The sequence below is a fragment of the Athene noctua genome, chromosome 9 (assembly GCF_965140245.1).
Source record: "Athene noctua chromosome 9, bAthNoc1.hap1.1, whole genome shotgun sequence".
Lineage (NCBI taxonomy): Eukaryota > Metazoa > Chordata > Aves > Strigiformes > Strigidae > Athene > Athene noctua.
Window position 1 is genome coordinate 1,840,589 of NC_134045.1, and position 17,819 is coordinate 1,858,407.

The 17,819-nt window shown below is 51.1% G+C and overlaps 1 protein-coding gene across 1 annotated transcript in view; it reads right to left on the bottom strand.

The window, feature by feature from the left end:
• LOC141963909 (hydrocephalus-inducing protein homolog) overlaps positions 1 to 17,819 on the bottom strand; it is a 126,207-nt gene that overhangs the window by 55,797 nt on the left and 52,591 nt on the right. The window contains 6 exon segments of the mRNA XM_074913645.1: positions 505 to 818; positions 1,663 to 1,806; positions 3,539 to 3,682; positions 5,537 to 5,792; positions 7,918 to 8,156; positions 15,836 to 15,988. Coding sequence (XP_074769746.1) covers positions 505 to 818; positions 1,663 to 1,806; positions 3,539 to 3,682; positions 5,537 to 5,792; positions 7,918 to 8,156; positions 15,836 to 15,988 — 1,250 coding nt within the window.

A 17,819-nucleotide genomic window follows, 5' to 3' on the forward strand; every position in this document is an offset into this window, starting at 1 on the left:
CACTTCACCAGTGTGGTGTTCGCCTCAGGCCACAAAGGTCTGAGAAAGCAGCTTTCCAACACCAGCCTTCCTTCCCAGGGGAACCAGTATGGGGGCTACAGTAAAGCAGCAGCAAGAGACTGTGTAGGTTCTTAGTGTAAAATGACAACACATAGGGTTGGCAGGGAAGAAAAATCATACATCTGCTTGTCCCAGTGCCTAGGTATGGGTTTGTAGCTCCAGAAATAAAGCAGGACTCTAGGTTATGGACAATGCAGGAAGTGTTGGTAGCATCTCACAGCCCCAGCTTGGCTGGAGAACGCTGTCTCCTTCCCAGCGTCAGACTGGTGGAGATCACTTATTCCCTGAGCACCTAAGCCCGACCACGGCTGGGAGGTGTTACTCCCCCAGGGAAAGGTGAAAGCAATTTGTCACACCACAAGGAAACAGCCTTGGTCTTTGCAAAGCACAAACAGGACACAAGGAAGGAGAAGAGCTTCAAGGAGAGAGCAAAGGGGCACATACCTCATCTGGCTCACGCAGCCGTCCATCAGGAAGGACCAGTGGTACTGGACAAGAAGCGGGCTGCAGTTGGTCATCTCGATGTAACGCACATCTTTGGTGTCATTCAAGATGCAGCCAAAGTCCAGGGCCGTGGGCTGGATATGGAGATTTGGGAAGCAGACTTCTCCCCGAACGGTGACCTGCTCCTCATGAGGATGCTCCAGAAACTGTATCTTCAGAACCTTCTCCACTACCCGGCTACACAAATCCTCTTTATAAGCAGGGTTAAATCTGATGGAGAGAAGAAGTTCCTCCCCTATCTCCAGCTTCATGGGCTGCAAGGAAATGAAGAGTATTAATCACCAGTGTGATGAAGTCCCAAGGTCTGGAAGCACGAAACGTGGAAATGTTCAATGTGTGACCCCAGCGTAGGCTTCTCAGTTCATCCTGTGTTTTCTTCACAGTGTGTGCCTGACTGCAAGCCCCACCACGCTCTGTCTGAGACTATCTCAGGCCCATGTCCCTGTGCTCTGCATCAATACACGAGGAAAATAAATATTCTACTGCTGAATTCGGGACCCCCAGGAGCGATGTGCTAAATACACACTAAATCAGCATTTGGCACACCAGGGCCTTTTGCCCCAGCTCTAGAGGAACTGCTTTGCCCTCCCAGCACAAGCAGCATGGCACTGCAGCCTCGCCCTTGCAGGGGCTAGTCACTGGCACAGCACAGAAGCAGTGGCCGTGCCTACAACGTTTAACAGAGCCCATGTCCAGCCCCTTCCTCCAACAACAGGGCAGGGGCCAGGCAGCGGCTGGAGGAGCCTCCTCAGCCTTCCTGGAGGCAGGGCTGCCCCTGAGGAAAGCCAGCTGCTCTGGAGGGTATCTGAGAATGGCTGCTGGAGAGCTCAGTGACTTCCAAGAGACACCGTTATACACGGCTTGCCCAGGCCTAGCTGCCTGCTCCCCTCTCCTCACGTCTTAGAGCCAGGATGTATTTCCCCAGTTCAGATGATATTTCGTTTTCTTCAGCAGCTTGATTCAAATCTGACTTAGGTCAGGCCAGTCTACTGCTGAGTCTAAGGAATAAACTTCTCTACTAGAGGACCTCCCAGCAGAAACGTACCACCACACCCCCCCTCTTCAAACCCCACAGCGGGAGGGCCCACGGCTGCTCACCTGAGCGTCTGCAGAGAGGGGCTGCCGCTCCGCGTCACAGATTAAGAAGGGCTGCTCTAAGGCCAGGACGACGCTGAGTGGCAGGGCGGAGGCGTTTCTTAAAGAAAGAGGCTGGTGCTGCAGAGTTAGGACATCACCAGGTTGCTACAGAAACAGGACACAAGGGGAAAAAACAACATGAAGTAGCCACGAAACTCCTTCCCTTTCTGATGCATTTCAAGTTTTTCAACCCCAGAAGTGCATACACCTCTATTCACTATTTTTGTTAGTTTCTATCCTTCTAGGTGGTTTTTCTCTAAGTATATCAGATCCTTTCATGTTTAGAAACCACAGCATCCCCCGGGGACAGGGAAACACTCTGGCACACAGAGGAGGGAATAGGACCCTGAGAGGAGGCAGCTGCATGAACAAGACCAATAGCAGAAAGTGAACCCAGAGCACTTGTCTCCATTTTCTATCCTCTTGAGAAGAATGGCACAAGATGATTTTCACTCACATAGTCATTTCTTACAACCTTGTCAGCTCTAGTAGCCTCATAAGAGCAGTGATGCTGGTCAGAGGAGAAAAGCGAGCAGGATTTGGCCCACAGTGGAGAGCCTGCAGCAGCCTAAGGTTGGCTTTGAGCATCTACAGGCACATACAGCCAGGAGAAACCTCAACAGTGGCGCTGCAACGGGTGTCCTGCTGCCCCTGCTCCAGTGACAAGCTGTCTGTAGCCTCAAAGCTCGGCTCTGCCTAAGCTATTTCTTCCTGTTTATGCATTGCTCTGGGCTTCCTGCATGGTTTATATAAACTAGACAGTGTTTGGGAAACTTGTTCTGGATGTATTGACATCAAACAGCTGCAGTGTCATAACACTCAACAAATCCGAGCACATGGCATCAAGCAGACCACAGGCAGACATCAGGGACAGCTGAAAAGCTTCTAATTAAACCTGAACTGCCTCCTCACAGGATTTTGTGCTTCTCTGGAAGCCTGGGAACCAGAGGAGAGGCCTGAAAACACAGAAACTAAATAATGAAGTATCTTCTCTTTTTCAGACACCTCAAGGGAGAGGGAAAGGTGATGCAGGAGTCAGGATCCAGAGGCTAAGGGGCACCTGCTTTGCGCTGGCATTATCATCACTGCAGCTGAAGGATGTCTGCGGGTCCTTTGAAGAAGGTGAAGCTTGGGGAATTGCAAAGAGCTACCATCCATGCCAAGAGCAGAGAAGGCAAACAGACAAAATGACAGGTTTTTCTCATCAGCCTGAAGAGCTGACAGGAATCTCAGTTCTTCTCAGCTTCCCTACAGGATCGGTGTTCAGACATCACCGTGCCTTGGAGGATCCCCAGAAGCCTCCCTTCACCCCGAGTACAGGAACTGGTGTCTCTCTAGAAGTAGCCATGATCCCCCTCGGCAGAGCAGCTGTTCTCTCTGTTTTACTTGGGTGAAGTTAAAAACCAGTCCCATCTCTGAAAACACCCTCGCTTACTTTACGAAGCCCCTCAGGAAGGGTGAGGAGGGGGTTTAGTATCGCTCAGCTGCAGCACTCTGCTCGCCCACCTCAGCCCCAGCACACGAGGTGGCTGTGCAAAGCCCACGCTGTTCTCGTGGGTCCCACACATCTCGCCCTGTGCCCTTGGCTCAGCAGCTCAACTCTGTCTCCACATCAAAAAGGCAGAATACAGCTGGTGGGACTGCTCCCGATCCCAGAGGGGCGAAATATTGATCTCAGTGTTAATGGCAAAATCTTGGTCCCGCTCAGCTCAATAGTCAAAGCCCCAGAGACTTGGAGAAGCCATTTAACTCCCTCCTTCGAACACAAGCACACCGCCACCAGGCTTTCAGTCACCAGCCATGCTCTTCAGTGCCAGGATGAAATCCAGAGACTTACCTTCTCCACCCGGAAAGTGATTTCCCTGGAGGACATTTTCAGGATGGGAGCGATGAACTCGCAGGTGACATCCACTTCCATTATCGGAGCCTTCTCTGCCTTGCTCCCCACGACGGCGTGGCACAGCAGCCGCTCCTTCACCACCTGCACGGAGGAGTCACCCGTCACCCAGCGGGGCCCAGCAGGGCGTCCCCAAAACGCACTGTATTTGCTGCCCACCCAACCACAGACCCTGTTACCGCCATCAAGTTACAGCCACGGGACTCCTCAGCAGCCCCCTTTTCTTTTTATGCTGCATCCCATTTATTCTGCTCTCAAACGTCCGTAATGCCACACCCCACTATCCACAAAAAGCCCTTGTGAGTCATGTGCTGCTACAACTGTAATAGTCCCTGCCCCAAATTATTACTGTTTTGATTTGTCCCACTGCCAGGCATAATACTTACAGAAAGCTGTAGGAACTTATTAAAAAAAAATTTTTAAAAATGCAACTATATTAAGGGAAACAGGTGACAGAAGGGCCAATGCTAGCAAACCCTCCCTTGGAAGCTTAGAGGACAGGATCCATAGGAAAAACCCAAATAGGCAGACTGCCTTCAGGTAAAGAGGGGGCCACTCATTCCTAGCAGGTACTGTGCCCTCCTAGAGCTGGTTTTAAAAGAAACCTCCCCAGGAAAGAGAGGTCTTGCAGTTTACATGAAAACCCTCTGCTTAAGCTGGATGCTCTTAAGACTTTTTCCTGATTTCTCATGGTTTCAGTTCTCCAAAATCCTCCCTTCATTTCTCACTCTTCCCTCTGCTACAACACCACAACTCCTCCTCAAAGCCTACAGACTCAAAACCATCTGTGCTGCATGTGCGATGCAGGGAGTTGGGCTTCTGACCGACATCAAGAGTATTAAGTTCTCAAGACCCGAGGAAGGTGGAAAGCCCACTCCCAGGGTCTTGGTTTTGACTGCAGGAGCCAGGCAGCCACAGCTCAGCTCACAGATCCTCTTTCAGCTTTCCCGGCAGGACAGCCTCTCCAGCACCCTGATCACTTTATTTCCTTTCTTTTCCCTGCTTCAACAAAACCTTTGGGCTCCGAACTGCACAGGGACAGTCCCATTGCAGTCAGTTAGGTGAGTAATCAAGTATTCCTCAAGCTACCTACCAAGGCAGCCCTTTAAAACACCTTTCAAAACACAAGTATCAGCAGGAGCTTGATGCAGATTTATTCCACATTCGCCTAAACATCTGTGCCCAGCAGTCTTGGAGAGAGGGAATGCACACCAGGGTTAGCTGGAAGTTTCTCCGCAGAGTAGGATTTCCCCTGGAAATAAAGAGTCCAGGGAGGAGAACACCCCGTGACCCTGCTGAACTCTCCCCCTGAGCTGCCATCCAAGGGTGCTGCGAGACCTGGCTGCCCTTGGCACCCCGGGACTGGCTGAGAGACTGAGGTGAGCCGTTATGGAAATACTGACAAAGTCAAGCTGTCAATTGTAACAATCCCTGCAAACAGTTTCCCACGTGGATGAACATCACCCGATCACTACAGCTGACACACTGTGTTCATTTTTCTGCTCCAGGACTCAGTGCTAGACAAGCCCTCTGCCCATGCTTGTCTACAGAGGAAAAATGATGCTACTCCCAGACACTCCCTCCCTTCACAGGTGTTTTGTTTTACTCACTGCTTCCCCCAAATACATTACTTTGCACTTTGTTATTTACTTTCTGCCTGTGCTCCTAGTCTAAGCGTAACTTATTTTCTCTGCCCTTCCTTTCTGCCTCAGCACATGACACCTTGTAACCTGCCATTTGCCCCTGAAGTAGCAATATGTCTGTTTTGGTATCAGCAGGTTGGGTTTACAGTAGCCATGGAAACATGAAAAACCCTTAGGAACTGACAGTGGCCAGCAAGGAAAGCTGGTGCTGCCATGGTAGCTTGTGCTGTTAGAACAGTTTCTTGAAAGCACTTGCTCCTGATGGGGAAGGCTCAGCCCTCGGCGGGGACCTCACCTGAGGAGTGCTGGAGAAGCATTCCAGCACCATCTCTGTAGTCTTGCCCGGCATCAGCTCCACCCTCAGCGGCTGAACCTTAAACCCAGGGCGGGCAGGTCTGGGGCTCTGGGAGGAACCTTGGCCCTCGGTGGTGCTGACAGCAGGGACACGATGACGCCGGCGAAACGAGCCAGAACCTGCTGTTGACCAGTAGAGCCAACGGGTGCGCCGTCCTTTGTTTGTTATCTTGAAGCGGTAACAGCAGGGATCCAGGCTGGAAGGGAAAAGAGATGGAAAAAGTCACGGGAGCTGCTATCTCCCAGCGGTCACCCGGCTTCAGCACCCTGATGGCATTACCCGACTGCACACTCAGCAATAAAAGCACCTCCAAAAAGGCTGACCTAGCTCAAAGCTTCAGCAAAAGCCAGACCTTGGTTGCCCCTAAGTTTATCAGCATCCAGCAGCTGCTCTGTTTGCGTACAGCAAGGAAGAGCTGCATGAAGATCATCATCTCAGCTGCTGCAGACAGAGCATCACCAGCCTAGAGACCCTCCGGTGACCTGGGCACCCCTTGCCTCGCTGGCGGGGCCCCTGCCCTGGCACCCCCAGTCCCTTAGGGAGCATCCAACCTCATCACCCCCAACACATCGTCCTTTGCCTGAACAGTGCAGCTGGTGCTGTGGTTTAGGAAGATAAATGCACTGTGAGAACACAGGATCAACAGAAGTTTCCCCAAATCAAACATGGCAGCAAGACCAGGTCTAGCTGCTGAGGGGATGGAGCAACGATGAGAGATTAATAACTAGAGCTAGATATAAACCAAAATGAATACTCAATGGAAATTGATTTCTTCATGTAAGGAAACACTAACTGCAGGCTCGTCTGGAGTAATTATTTTACCCTCTATAAATCTGAGCATGACCAGGACGTGAATTGTTCCTGGAACAGTTACTGGTTTTCTGAAAAGGACAGAATACACGGCTTACAAAATGCATGCCTGCCCCAGGCAGCTAAATGCACAGACCTGAGCCAAGAATAGAACAAACCAGCCGCTGAAACAGACTGTTAAAACATGATGCGTACAAGCTTAGTGTGAAATGGTTTCTGTGGTGGACAGCACAGACGAAAGCCTGGAGAAGCTCTGGGTGGATGCAGAATCTGTGGCTCTGGGAAAGCCCAACTCATCTGAGATGTTACCTGGGTCCCGTCTCAGCTCACCTGGGGCAGCTCTGCAGCCGACAGCAAAGGCAACAACTCCAGAGTCTGCAGAGCAAGACGTGAAGGGGGGCAGAGGACCATGACACAAATCACACTGACATCGCCCACTCCGTTGGGTAGCCAGTCTGTGGCTGCACAGAGCACAGGACACGCTGGACAAGCACCAACCCCCTGCAATGTCCCTGCGTATGTGGGTGGCTTGTGCATGCATATTTAACCCCCCAAAATCTATCCTAAAGAGTAGGATCAACCTGCTTTTTCTACCCCCAAATTTAGGGATTGGACCGCTGTGGACACTCTGCAGCCAGGGAAAATAACAGGCACCTCAAAAAGACTATTATTCTCATCCTAAGAGGTGTCCAACACAAAGCAGGCAGCACTTTGAAAAGGTTTATTTTTCTCCCATTTACAGGAACAGGCCTGGTCAGATAGACGCGTTAGGACCAGTGAACCCCCTCCTTTGAGCCAAGCTCTTTAATTAACACCTTCCATTTATCCTGCCCAAACTCAGTGGACTTCTCCTCCTCTCCCTTCCAGAGCTGGTCCAGTGCCGCCCTCGCCTGCCCGCGCCTCAGGCTCCGCTGCGGCGGTGACGCCGAGGAAAGCCGGTGGGAGAGACGAGGGAAGAGCGACTACGTCTGATGAAGAGCAGCCCGGCAGGGGAGACGGGGAAGGCAAGCAAATGAGGGATGACACGGGGCAAAGAAATTCTGCTGCTCCTCAGGACCGCTGGGCAGAGGGCAAACAAAACAGCACCATTAATTTAGTCAAGGACCTGCTAACAAGCTACCACCAAGGCGTTCCGCTGTTGCGAGATGATACTCCACAGGGAAGGGAAAAACAGTCAACATGATTGCAAAGGGAAATGTGTTTATACTTGTAATGTAGCATCTTCCACCCAGAGGCTTCCAGGACCTGCTGTTTTCCTCCAAATCTCTTTTTGTTCAAGTGAGGAAATAGATGTATTATAACTAAAGACAAGTCAGTGACAATTTAACAACTGGTTTCCATTTTGGTGGCTTTTGAGGGTATCTAACAACTTTCAAATGGCCACAGAAGGAAGCCCTGGGGCTTCAGGAAAACAGAGCCAGGACCTTGAGCGCTGAAGAACAACCAGCCTGAAGGACTACAGCAAAACTGCCCCTTGCTGAGCCCACAGCAGAAGCTGAGAGATACCCTACCTGAAGTGGGGTCCCAAGTTGAGCTCCGGCGCAAAGAGTTTGTCAGTGACAATCGTGGTGCCAATGCCAACAGCCCGGACGGGGATCACGTAGGTGTGGCTGTTCTCGATGAACAGGTTCACCTCGTCCTTGAATTTCTCCGTGTCATCCAAGCTTGCTATGACAGCTACTGACACCTCTGTCTCAGGAGGAATCACTCCTTCACTGGGTTCAATCCTCCAGCACGAGCATTCACGAGCCTGTAAGACAAGCCAAACACTAACTTAGCATGGAAACCACGGACCCTGGGCTCTTGTGGGGTGCAGGAAAAGGAAGGGCTGAAGATATGAGGATAAAAACCAGAGAGGCTCCATTTCCCTAAATCCAAGCTGGAAACAACAACTATGCAGGAGCTTCTACAACCTGTATTTTACCTTCCTTTAACAGACTCACTTCATTAACCCAGTGTTGCCCAACCCAAGGGATGCTCATCCTCAGGAGGAGGTTATTCCTCCTCCAGTCTCTCTTTTGGAGCGCACACCAAGGGAAGCTACTTCACCTCTCCTGGCTTCCTGACAATGGTGGCTGGGCTGGCATAAAGGCTCAAGGCCAGAGGAAGCCAGGACTGCTCAAATCCCACCGCAGCAGCCACACGGCTGGGGGATACTGCTGAGAGCCTGAAGAGTAACTCTGCAAAACCGGCTGATCAAAACCCTGACACCAACGTCTTCTTTCCCAAGAGGTACTCAGTGCTTCTCAACAGCCCCCGAAGAACTGAAGCACTCGGTTCCCACTGATCACCAGCTGCAGTGAGGTGCCCCAGTGCCCTCTGCTTTGGAAAATTCAGCTATAAATGTTCACAGCAGGGCAGTAAAGCAATAAGCAGAAAGCAAACTGGAAGGCACGTGCCCTGTAGGCATGGCCCGAGCTTCCAAGCACTCTCTTCCCTCTGGTTTCTCATGGACTTCCCTCCACAGTTGGGGCAGTGAAGGTGCTGGACCCCAGCCCCTCCAAAACCACGCTCCCAGGGAGCAAGCCTGCAGAGAGGAAACACACACCGTGCTCCCTGGCCAGCGGGAAATGCACAGGGAGGCAGATGTACAGCTTCCAAGTGTCCATCACGGTGGGGGTGGTGCCTGCACCCCACACTTCAGTGCTGTGTTTGGGGTGACAGGCACTACTCACCCAAAACCCCGCAGTATTGTAAGAGAAGAGGTTTCCCCCCGCCTTTTTTATTTTTTAATGGAAAGCAACAGTGTGCTTGGAGGCCTGACATGATCCAAGCAAATGCTCGATCCAGGTGAGGTTAGCTCGAGTTTCCATCCGTCAGGCTGGCAGCACTCAACTCTAACAGGACACCAGCCAGCCCAAGGGAGAAGACTGTCAGAAAACCAAGCAGCACTTTGAAGTCTTGGGAAGCATTTTAAATAACCCCCCAAAGCAACCTCTGCTAGCAAGGGTAAGACTTTCTGCGGCCAGGGAAGCAAAAACTTGCTGAGCAGGCAGCGTCCCAGCAGCGTGTGTAGGATGCCCCAGCTAGGATAGCTCCTTAGGCTGGCTGTGCCCTGCATGGAGAGCAGGTCGGGTCTGCACACCTGCGTCCCAGGTGGAGCATGCCAAAGGCATCAACATTATTCCAAGTGCTGGCAAAATCAATCAACTCTGCTCCATTTAATTTGTCCTCTAGAGCTGCAAAAGAAAGTCTTTAAAAAAGCAAGATGAGAATGGGATGAAGGAAGGTTGTTGGCACAGGGTAAACTCTGGGGCCTCACACAGGATCCCACCACCCCTCCTCTGCTGCCCCTGCATCCCGTGCGCAGCCCATCACTAGCCTCAGAGGATCCACTGCGCTGCCACCAGCTGAGGGCTACCCAGCCAAGGCGTTCACACCAAGCTGGTGGCTGTTAGCTTTTCTTTGCCCTCTGATTCATGGTAGCTCACTGGAAAAGGAGACCTGATAGCTCCACCCCAGAGGTGAATCTGCATGTCTGCTATCTGGCAAAGCTCATTTATCAAAGCTTGGCAACAAGCCAGGCAGTAAATTGTACCCAAGAAACTATGACTGAGGAATAATGACAGGCTGTCTTGATGGAGCCAGACTTTGAATTTCCCAGGGTGAGCCAGGGCCAACAGCCCACTCCAGAGGAGCAGGAATGGCATCGTGTCCTCATTCTTTCCGTTAGCATTTGGTGTGGGTCCAAGGGGCAGCACGGGGCAGCACAGTGCACCACTGAACAGGAGACCTGCCGGGACCAAAAGGCTCTGCCGGGCCAGACTCACTCAGGCTTCCAGGTCAGCTTCTGCCTACGTGGATCCAGGCTGCGTCCCAGAGACAAGGAATCTCTTGGAGCCACGCTAAAAATTCCCCCCACTTTGAAGACCACGATCTAACTTCTGATAACGTCCCTGCTACTCGCTTATCCTTGAATGCTCCAGAACACAACCCAGCAGCCCTGTGCACTGGATAGACAAAAACAGTGGCTATTTTTGTCCCTGCAGGAGCTTGCACAGAGTCCCTGAGTGCTGGGCAAGGGTGGGGATCAATCACTTATTCAAGAAGCTCAATGCTGAGATCATTAGCTTCTCCCAGGACAGATTTCCACTGCGAATACGAGCTGCCAGAATTTGGATATAAGACACCACTGTGCATCTAAGAGATGGATGGATGGATGGATGGATGGATGGATGGATGGATGGATGGATGGAATGGCATTGATGGCTGGGATGGGATGGATGCCCTAAGGGACGACTGAGGAGCCACCACACTCAGTTCTCTTGAAGCTGCATAAAGCTAGTTAATTAAGTGATCTGGTCATTCTGGCCTTGCACAAGTGAAAGAGGAAGCAGAACTCAGTATTAAAATGCAGCTGTACTTTACCAAGCCACAGCCCTAGCAAGGGAGCATTCACACCTTTGTCAGCCGACCCATCGCTCCTCACGGAGGCTGCCCATGAAGGGGAAATAAAACCCCGTCCCACATCAGTTGTGCACAGAGCCTCCTCCCGGGTGTTTCAGCGGTCCTGAGGTGGGGGACCCTGCGTTCTTCATTTCAAAGCTACTCTTTATCCGCACAAACTGCCAGTGGCAGAAGAGAGCCCCAGACGGCCCCGAGCCCCAGCAGGAGGTGGAGGTCAGGGCACGAGGCTGGCTGGATGCTCCCACCAACCACCAGCCGCCTCCTGGCACCTCAGCACCAGCATCTCCTCGGCGAAAGCACGGATGGGGACCACTTTGGTTTAGCCTCTGCCCCAAGGCACCATCAAGGGGATGTTTTGTGAAATCAAAAGGCAGAGCCTCTAAAAAAACTAAAGTAGTGTGGCACTCACTGCCACTGACAACAGAGCCTAACTTGTCAAGCTTGGTTCAGCCAATAGCAGACTGCTGAGCGAGCTAACTAAACTTGTCTCCATTTGTGTCCCTGGTCCAGAGCTCACCCCTCCAGAACCCATCTGCGCTTCCTCGCTGGGCTGGGGAGATCAGGGCCACCTGGTTTGATAACCAAACTCCTCCTGCTTTTCCTTTGGGAAAAGCACCCTCCTGAGTCACTCTTGCTTCTCGGAGCATAATTGCCTTGAAGATTCTACTCTTCTTTAATTCATTTAGCCAACAGGTACAGCATGATACGACAAGTTTAATTTCCCTAGACAAGCAGGATAACAATTTCTTCCATTACTAAAAAACAGCAATTCTGAAAGGGCATGAACTCATATAAGATACCTAACGTGATAAAAACCAAACTGCCCCCTGTGGCCAGGTTTCAGGCACCTTTTCCAAGGTCTCCTCCACACCTCTGCTCCCCTTTCTAAGAGCCACATGCTCTGGACTTAAGCCTGCTGGACCTAAGCCTGTGCGACACTGGGAGGGACGCAGCCTTCCACCTTCCTCAGGTTTTGGTACAACCTGTCACCAGGGCAAGACTGACGCTCCTGGCCATGACCCCTGCTCATGACCGATGCCGTGTGTTTCCAAGCACAGGTGGCTACAATGAATGGTTCCCTCCAGCTCTGGCAAGACCAAACTGGCTGGAAATCAGCAAATTGGTACTGCTGCATTAGCAAAACATGGCCTTTAAAACCTAAACTAAAAGGTGAGCTTTTGGAGCACCATGAGGCTCTGGTGAGACAGCTCTGGAAAGAGTTAAGCCTGTGCATCTGTTCCCGTGCTGGGCCTGGCTCATCCCCATCCCCCACTTTGCCAGCTGACATTCTGGTATATTTTGTTTTCTGTATCGGGGCGACTGACACTGGCACTGCCTGGCTCTCTGGCCCAGTCGCTGTGCTGGTGGAGGCGACTGACACTGCTTCTACCTGTTCCCCCGGCCCGGATACTGTACCAGTAACTTCACTCTCAGGTTCTGTAGCCTTTTCTCCCCCCTGAGGGCAGTGGGTGGTATTAAAGAGGACACGGTAGGCATGGGCAAGTCCCCAACACATTGCAGCGATTTGTGTCTCCTGGGTTTTGCCAGCTTGGTAACACACCCTTTCTAAGCACTCCATCAGCTTCTCAGGGCTCTGCATTTGTCTGGGAGTGAAATTCCAAAGCATTGGGGGTGCCCACCGACTCAGGCCTTCGCCCATCTTTTCCCAACCCCTTGCCACTCACTATTATCTGACCTCGGGGCAGGTTTCCAGGCACTGCTATTGTTAGAGAAGCGCCGCATGGCCCAAAACAAGATCTGGCAGGCATTCAGAAAGCATTGTGCTGCAATCACACTGGCCTGCAGGCTCCAAGGATAATTGAAACTCTCAAAAACCGAGAGGATCTCTTCCCCTGGCTCACCCACAGAGGGGGTGAGACCCCTAAAAAAAGCCCAAACGGCAAACAGGTACTGGCCCGCCCCCCCCCCAGCGATACAAACACATTATAAGCAGTCAGGAGCCAGTACAGCAAAATAAGACCCTTTACACATTTTCCACTGATAACAAACACCAGCACTGAGAACACACAGTGGATATAAGGAATAATCCAGCTCCACCACGCAAGCAAGTGGGCCAGCATTGCAAACATTGTCTTATCAAACCGTACAAATACAAACAGAAAAACTGCACCCAACAGATTGCTCTAGCACACTCTGGTCAGGGTCTGTCCCTTTTTGATTCTTATTTCAACCCTCTTGTGCCCCACGTTGGTGCGCCAAAAAGGCTGTGTTGGTTTAGGCCCTGCCGGGACCGGAGACCACGTTGCTGTTGTCACTCCCCCACCCTCGGATACAAGTAGGGCACAAACCCCGGGTTGAGATAAGAAGAAATTTAATACAGCAGTGTAATAAACAATCTGAACAACAACAGTAGCTATGATAACAACAATAAACAGTAATAACAGTAAACAAGACAAAAGATATACAGAGAAATACCGCAATGGTTACAGACAGCCCCGTGCTCCCCGCCACCAAAGCCACAAAGGAAAAAGAATTCCCGTGCTCCCGCGCCTGGACCTGAGGTCAGCATGGTATGAATAACCTGGCTGGAGATCCCTTCCCCCTCTCTGCTGGGGAAAACTTAACCCTATCCTAGCTGAACCAGGACAGCATCTTATCTTCAAAAGTTCTGCTCACCTTGGAAGAGACCCCATATTCAGGGCCAGTGTTGCCCATATCCTGGAAAGTTAATTCAACACTCATTTCTAAATAGCATTACAGATATCATTTGAAGGGCACAGCACTGTTACCCACAAAAAAAGCATCTTGCCTTGCTCAGATAATGCTCTTTTCTCCCATAGAGCAAGAAGAAATCTTGACTTGACAGGAACAGCAATTTGCATGTGATGGTTAATACCACCACCAAGGTGGCACCATGGCCATCTGCATTACAGCATTTTCCTTTCCTGTTTCGAACAAGATACTAAACTTATACTTGCCCTGTTGCTGTCCCTTTATTTAATCTTGTTCTGTTTGTTGAGCTGACAGTCAGCGTGCTGTAACATTGCTGATGCAATGCTGCTGTGAAAATGTCAATCATAGCTCCTTCCTTTGAGCAGGGACCGTGATCTCTAAGCCTAACTGCAAACAGCCACGGTTTCAAGATCAGCCATCAAACAGGAGACAAGGAAATCACAGCTCACCGTCCTGCAGCAATCTCCGGGCAGGAAATCAAAGCAGCAGCTTTTCTGTCTTAGAGAACACAAGACTTGGGCTCAGGGGCACAACTGGATGCAGGATGCCCAAGTCACCCACCAGCAAGGCTAAGGGACTGCCTCTGCTCTCAGAGGTACGTGTGCAGTTCACCCTGGCACCTGACTGCATCTCAGATCTTATCTCCAAAATTATTCAGTCCTCTCTTCTTCCCCTCAATAAACGGCCAGGCAGCCTAAGGCAGCAGCAAAGGGCGAAACTTCAACTGAGGCAGCAAAGCAGCACCAAAGGAGGCAGCTGCTGGGGGCAGGGAGCAGCTGGAGCACACCTCGCCTGCCGCAGTGCTGCTCCCCTGGAGCTCAGCATCGGGGGGATGAAGAGTCTGAAGAGCCCTTGCTGAAACGACTGATCGAGCAGGTTCTCAGGACCTGCTCCCTTGAACACCTCCGTGATAGCAGCAGCTGTCCTGAGAAGCCGAGATGCTCACGGTGGGGTAAGTCAAGCCTGTGGGGTCAGCGGGGGGGACTACGGAGCAGCAGAGCCCACCCTTACTGCAGGGCAAGAAACCATCCCTGACCCCCCTGCTATTATTGTTCTATTTATTGATTAGCCACAATATTTGCAGAGATGGCAGTGAAGCAGGATAGGACTCATTGCCCAGCCCCACGCCTTAGGGCCCTGAGGCAATGCAGAGGCAGAGACACCCTGCGAGCCCCCCGGGACACACAGGCTGCCCGGGGAGGGAGGGCAGGCGTGAGGCCGGACAGCAGTGCCGGAGCAGCTCTGCGGGTCAGGGCCTGCTATGAGCACGCAAACCCCGTCCTTCACACACCAGCACCACCCACCCCAGGTGGCTTGCTCTCTGCAGAGATGGAAAGCAGGTTTTCATTGTGGAATCAAAGCAAGCTGCCCTGGGAATCCCCCACTTTGAGGTTACATTTATCCCCCAAACAGCTGGAAAAGCCGCGTGAGGGAAATTCAGCCCCGTCCTTGGCCCAGGAGGCTGAGCCTGTACTCTCACACACTGCCTGATGCTCCATCCACAACACCCAGTCCACAGTGCCAGGCCTGGGCTAACCAGCCCCAGGAGTCTGACCCACCTGGCACGGAGAAGAACAAACCCCCTCCGAACCCTGCTTTCAAGCCCCTCACAGATCCCCCCTCCAGTGGGGAGCACACCCCACCCGGCCTCAGCGCACGAGCCCGTGCTGGCTGCATCAGCCCTGCTCCCCCTGCCAGGAGCAACCCACCCTCCCTGGGCCGTGCAGCTTCTCACCCTACGCAGCCTCCAGGATTAAAGAGCCTTTCTCTGCAGCCAGTCTCCAGAGGTGCTCTGCAACGCGACGGACTCCACCGTAGGTACACCACCATTACACTATGTTCTTGTGCAACAACCCAGCTGGTTTGACACCCAGCAGGTGTGAAACTCACCTCACTGCGAGCAGTTTGAGGCCAGACCTCACACCCTAGTCTCTGTCATTACCAGCAGTTCGGCACAAAGCAAATGCAGATCTAACAGGGAAACCGTGTGGAAACCCATGCCCTTTCAGGAGCAAAGGGCCACGGCGTTCTCTTGGTCTCAGAGCTCCAAACACATGAGTCTTAGAGCTAAATACCTTCCACAAAATAAAGGGAGAACTTGCAACACTGATCCAGACTCATTTCTGCTCAAGCATCTATGCAAATTTTCTGTTTTACTCAGGGGTCCCCCAGCTAAAACTGCCCCCAGACCAGGCTCCTCTTGCTGCATTGTGATGGAATACATTGCTTTCTCAGTCATCTAGTGATATGCAAATGTTGCATATAATAATTAAGTCACAGGTTGCTTGTCAGTCATTTTTGTTGGAAAATAGCTCCACAGACACTTACCATCGTTGCCCTGAAGGATGCAGGGATGACACTCTGATTGGAGAGGTGGAGAGTTCGGGAGGCATCTTGCAGAACTTGGATACTGTCAAAATTTATTTTGCTTGGATGCACGTAGACAACTGGTCCTTCTCCAGTGCTCACTAGATGGATTTTCTGCTCCAGAAAGCAGGTAGGAAAGATCAAAAAAAAGAAGAGAGAAAGTTTAAAATGATTAAACGGCTCTAAGGGTACTCCTAGACTGGGGGATAATTACGGCTGTTTGAAGTTTTCAGTGTTGTAAAACTGAAACCAAAGGCCTGGAGCCAGTGTGGGACCTGGACTGATCCCATCTGAAAGACACAAGCTCCCGTTATCAGGGGATAAAGAAACCCTGTTTCCCATGCTTGCTTTTTCACACCTCCTCCGCACTGGTAACTCTCCTTCCTCTACCTTGTGCCTGCTCCCACTCCTTCTACTGCTCAGTCTTGCCCCAGAGCACCCTCCCTGACTCCTGCTGCTGCACAGCACACTGGGACAGTGGCTTTAGTCCCAAAGCTACGCCTGTGAAAGCCAGCACCAGCCAGAGGCAAAGCAGGCCCTTCAGAGTAGAGATCACACAAGTTAGTTGCTCTGATTTGCACTTACGTCTATTCCTGGTATTATACGGATAATGGGCATTAATTATTAATAATACAAGCAGTATTTTTTCCTTTTGACAGTCTGAGACCCAAAAGTTCTGTTCTTGAAGAACTGTCACAGACTACTGGGGAAGGAATGTGGATCCCTTTGCTAAACCACCTCCTCACATCAGTAAAAACATTCAGGAGGCATTCAGGAGATTTAGCAGCATCATTTCCACTTGTTTCATTAAAAGTTTAAATCCCTGTAACTACTTCCAAAATGTCAGCCTTTCTTTCTGTTACAGAAAGCTTAAGGCTCACAGGAGCCCTCCGACATCCTCTTTCATCCTCAGAGATGAGAAGACATTTTAAAACAGCTGCTTCAAAAGTTGATATCCTTTTAAATTAAACCTTAATTAACTGTATTTGATCTTGATTTCAGCTAAATGAAGCCAGGACACTACAGACAACATTCTCTTGCCTACATTTCGTGGTCATTGCTGCTGTTGTGTATGCCTGACTGTGAACATCAGCCTTCAGGAAGCTTTAGTCCAGGAATGCTTTGCCTCATCCATTTCCAAGCTTGGCAGAAAAAAAAAAGTCTCCGTGCTCCAGGTGCAAGCGGCGTGGAGACTCATGAGTCTTTGGCTGGGGCTCTCAGCAAAGAGCTATGACGGGTGTTTCTCAGACGTGACGGGCCTGACTTTCAGCACGGCCTCTTACACAGCGCTTGCGTTAGCAGGATTCAGGGATGTCCCTGTGTGCTCCTGAACAAAAGGCCTAACGAAGCACCAGAGCTCTTCATCTAATCGCACAGCAGAGTACGAGACCCAGGGGTTGTTCTGGGCTTCAGACTGGCCTTCTTATCCTGTCTGACCTAGCTGTAATTAAATGCTGTGTCAGACACTTAGATTACCACCTGGGATGATACCATCCTTCCTCTTCTCTAGGTGAAGGGGAGTGGCTGCAAGTATACTTGAGATTACAAGACCTCCTGACCTCGTTAATGGATAGGAACCAGTAAAGTAGGATGCTTAGTTTTAACGTTAACCATCACTTGTGTTTCACTAGCTTTTATTTTTCCTGTATTGTACTGCAATGTATACTATTTCATTTATACTCTTTTCCTAACTACCCTCTGACATCTCACCCACTTGTAAAACATCTTGAAACCTGTAAACCCTTGCCTAGTGGAGACAAAACAGGCCTTAGACAGCCTGGTAAACTCCCTGAGTACCTCCCTGATAACAGGGACCTAAGAACGCAAGACAAGCGCCTGAGAAGACGCCAGTGTCACGAAAAGCGACTGGGAGCGGGTTTACACCAACCCCCTCGGAACAAACAGGAGCTGAAGGATGGTGAGGTCACTCCATGACCATGCATGG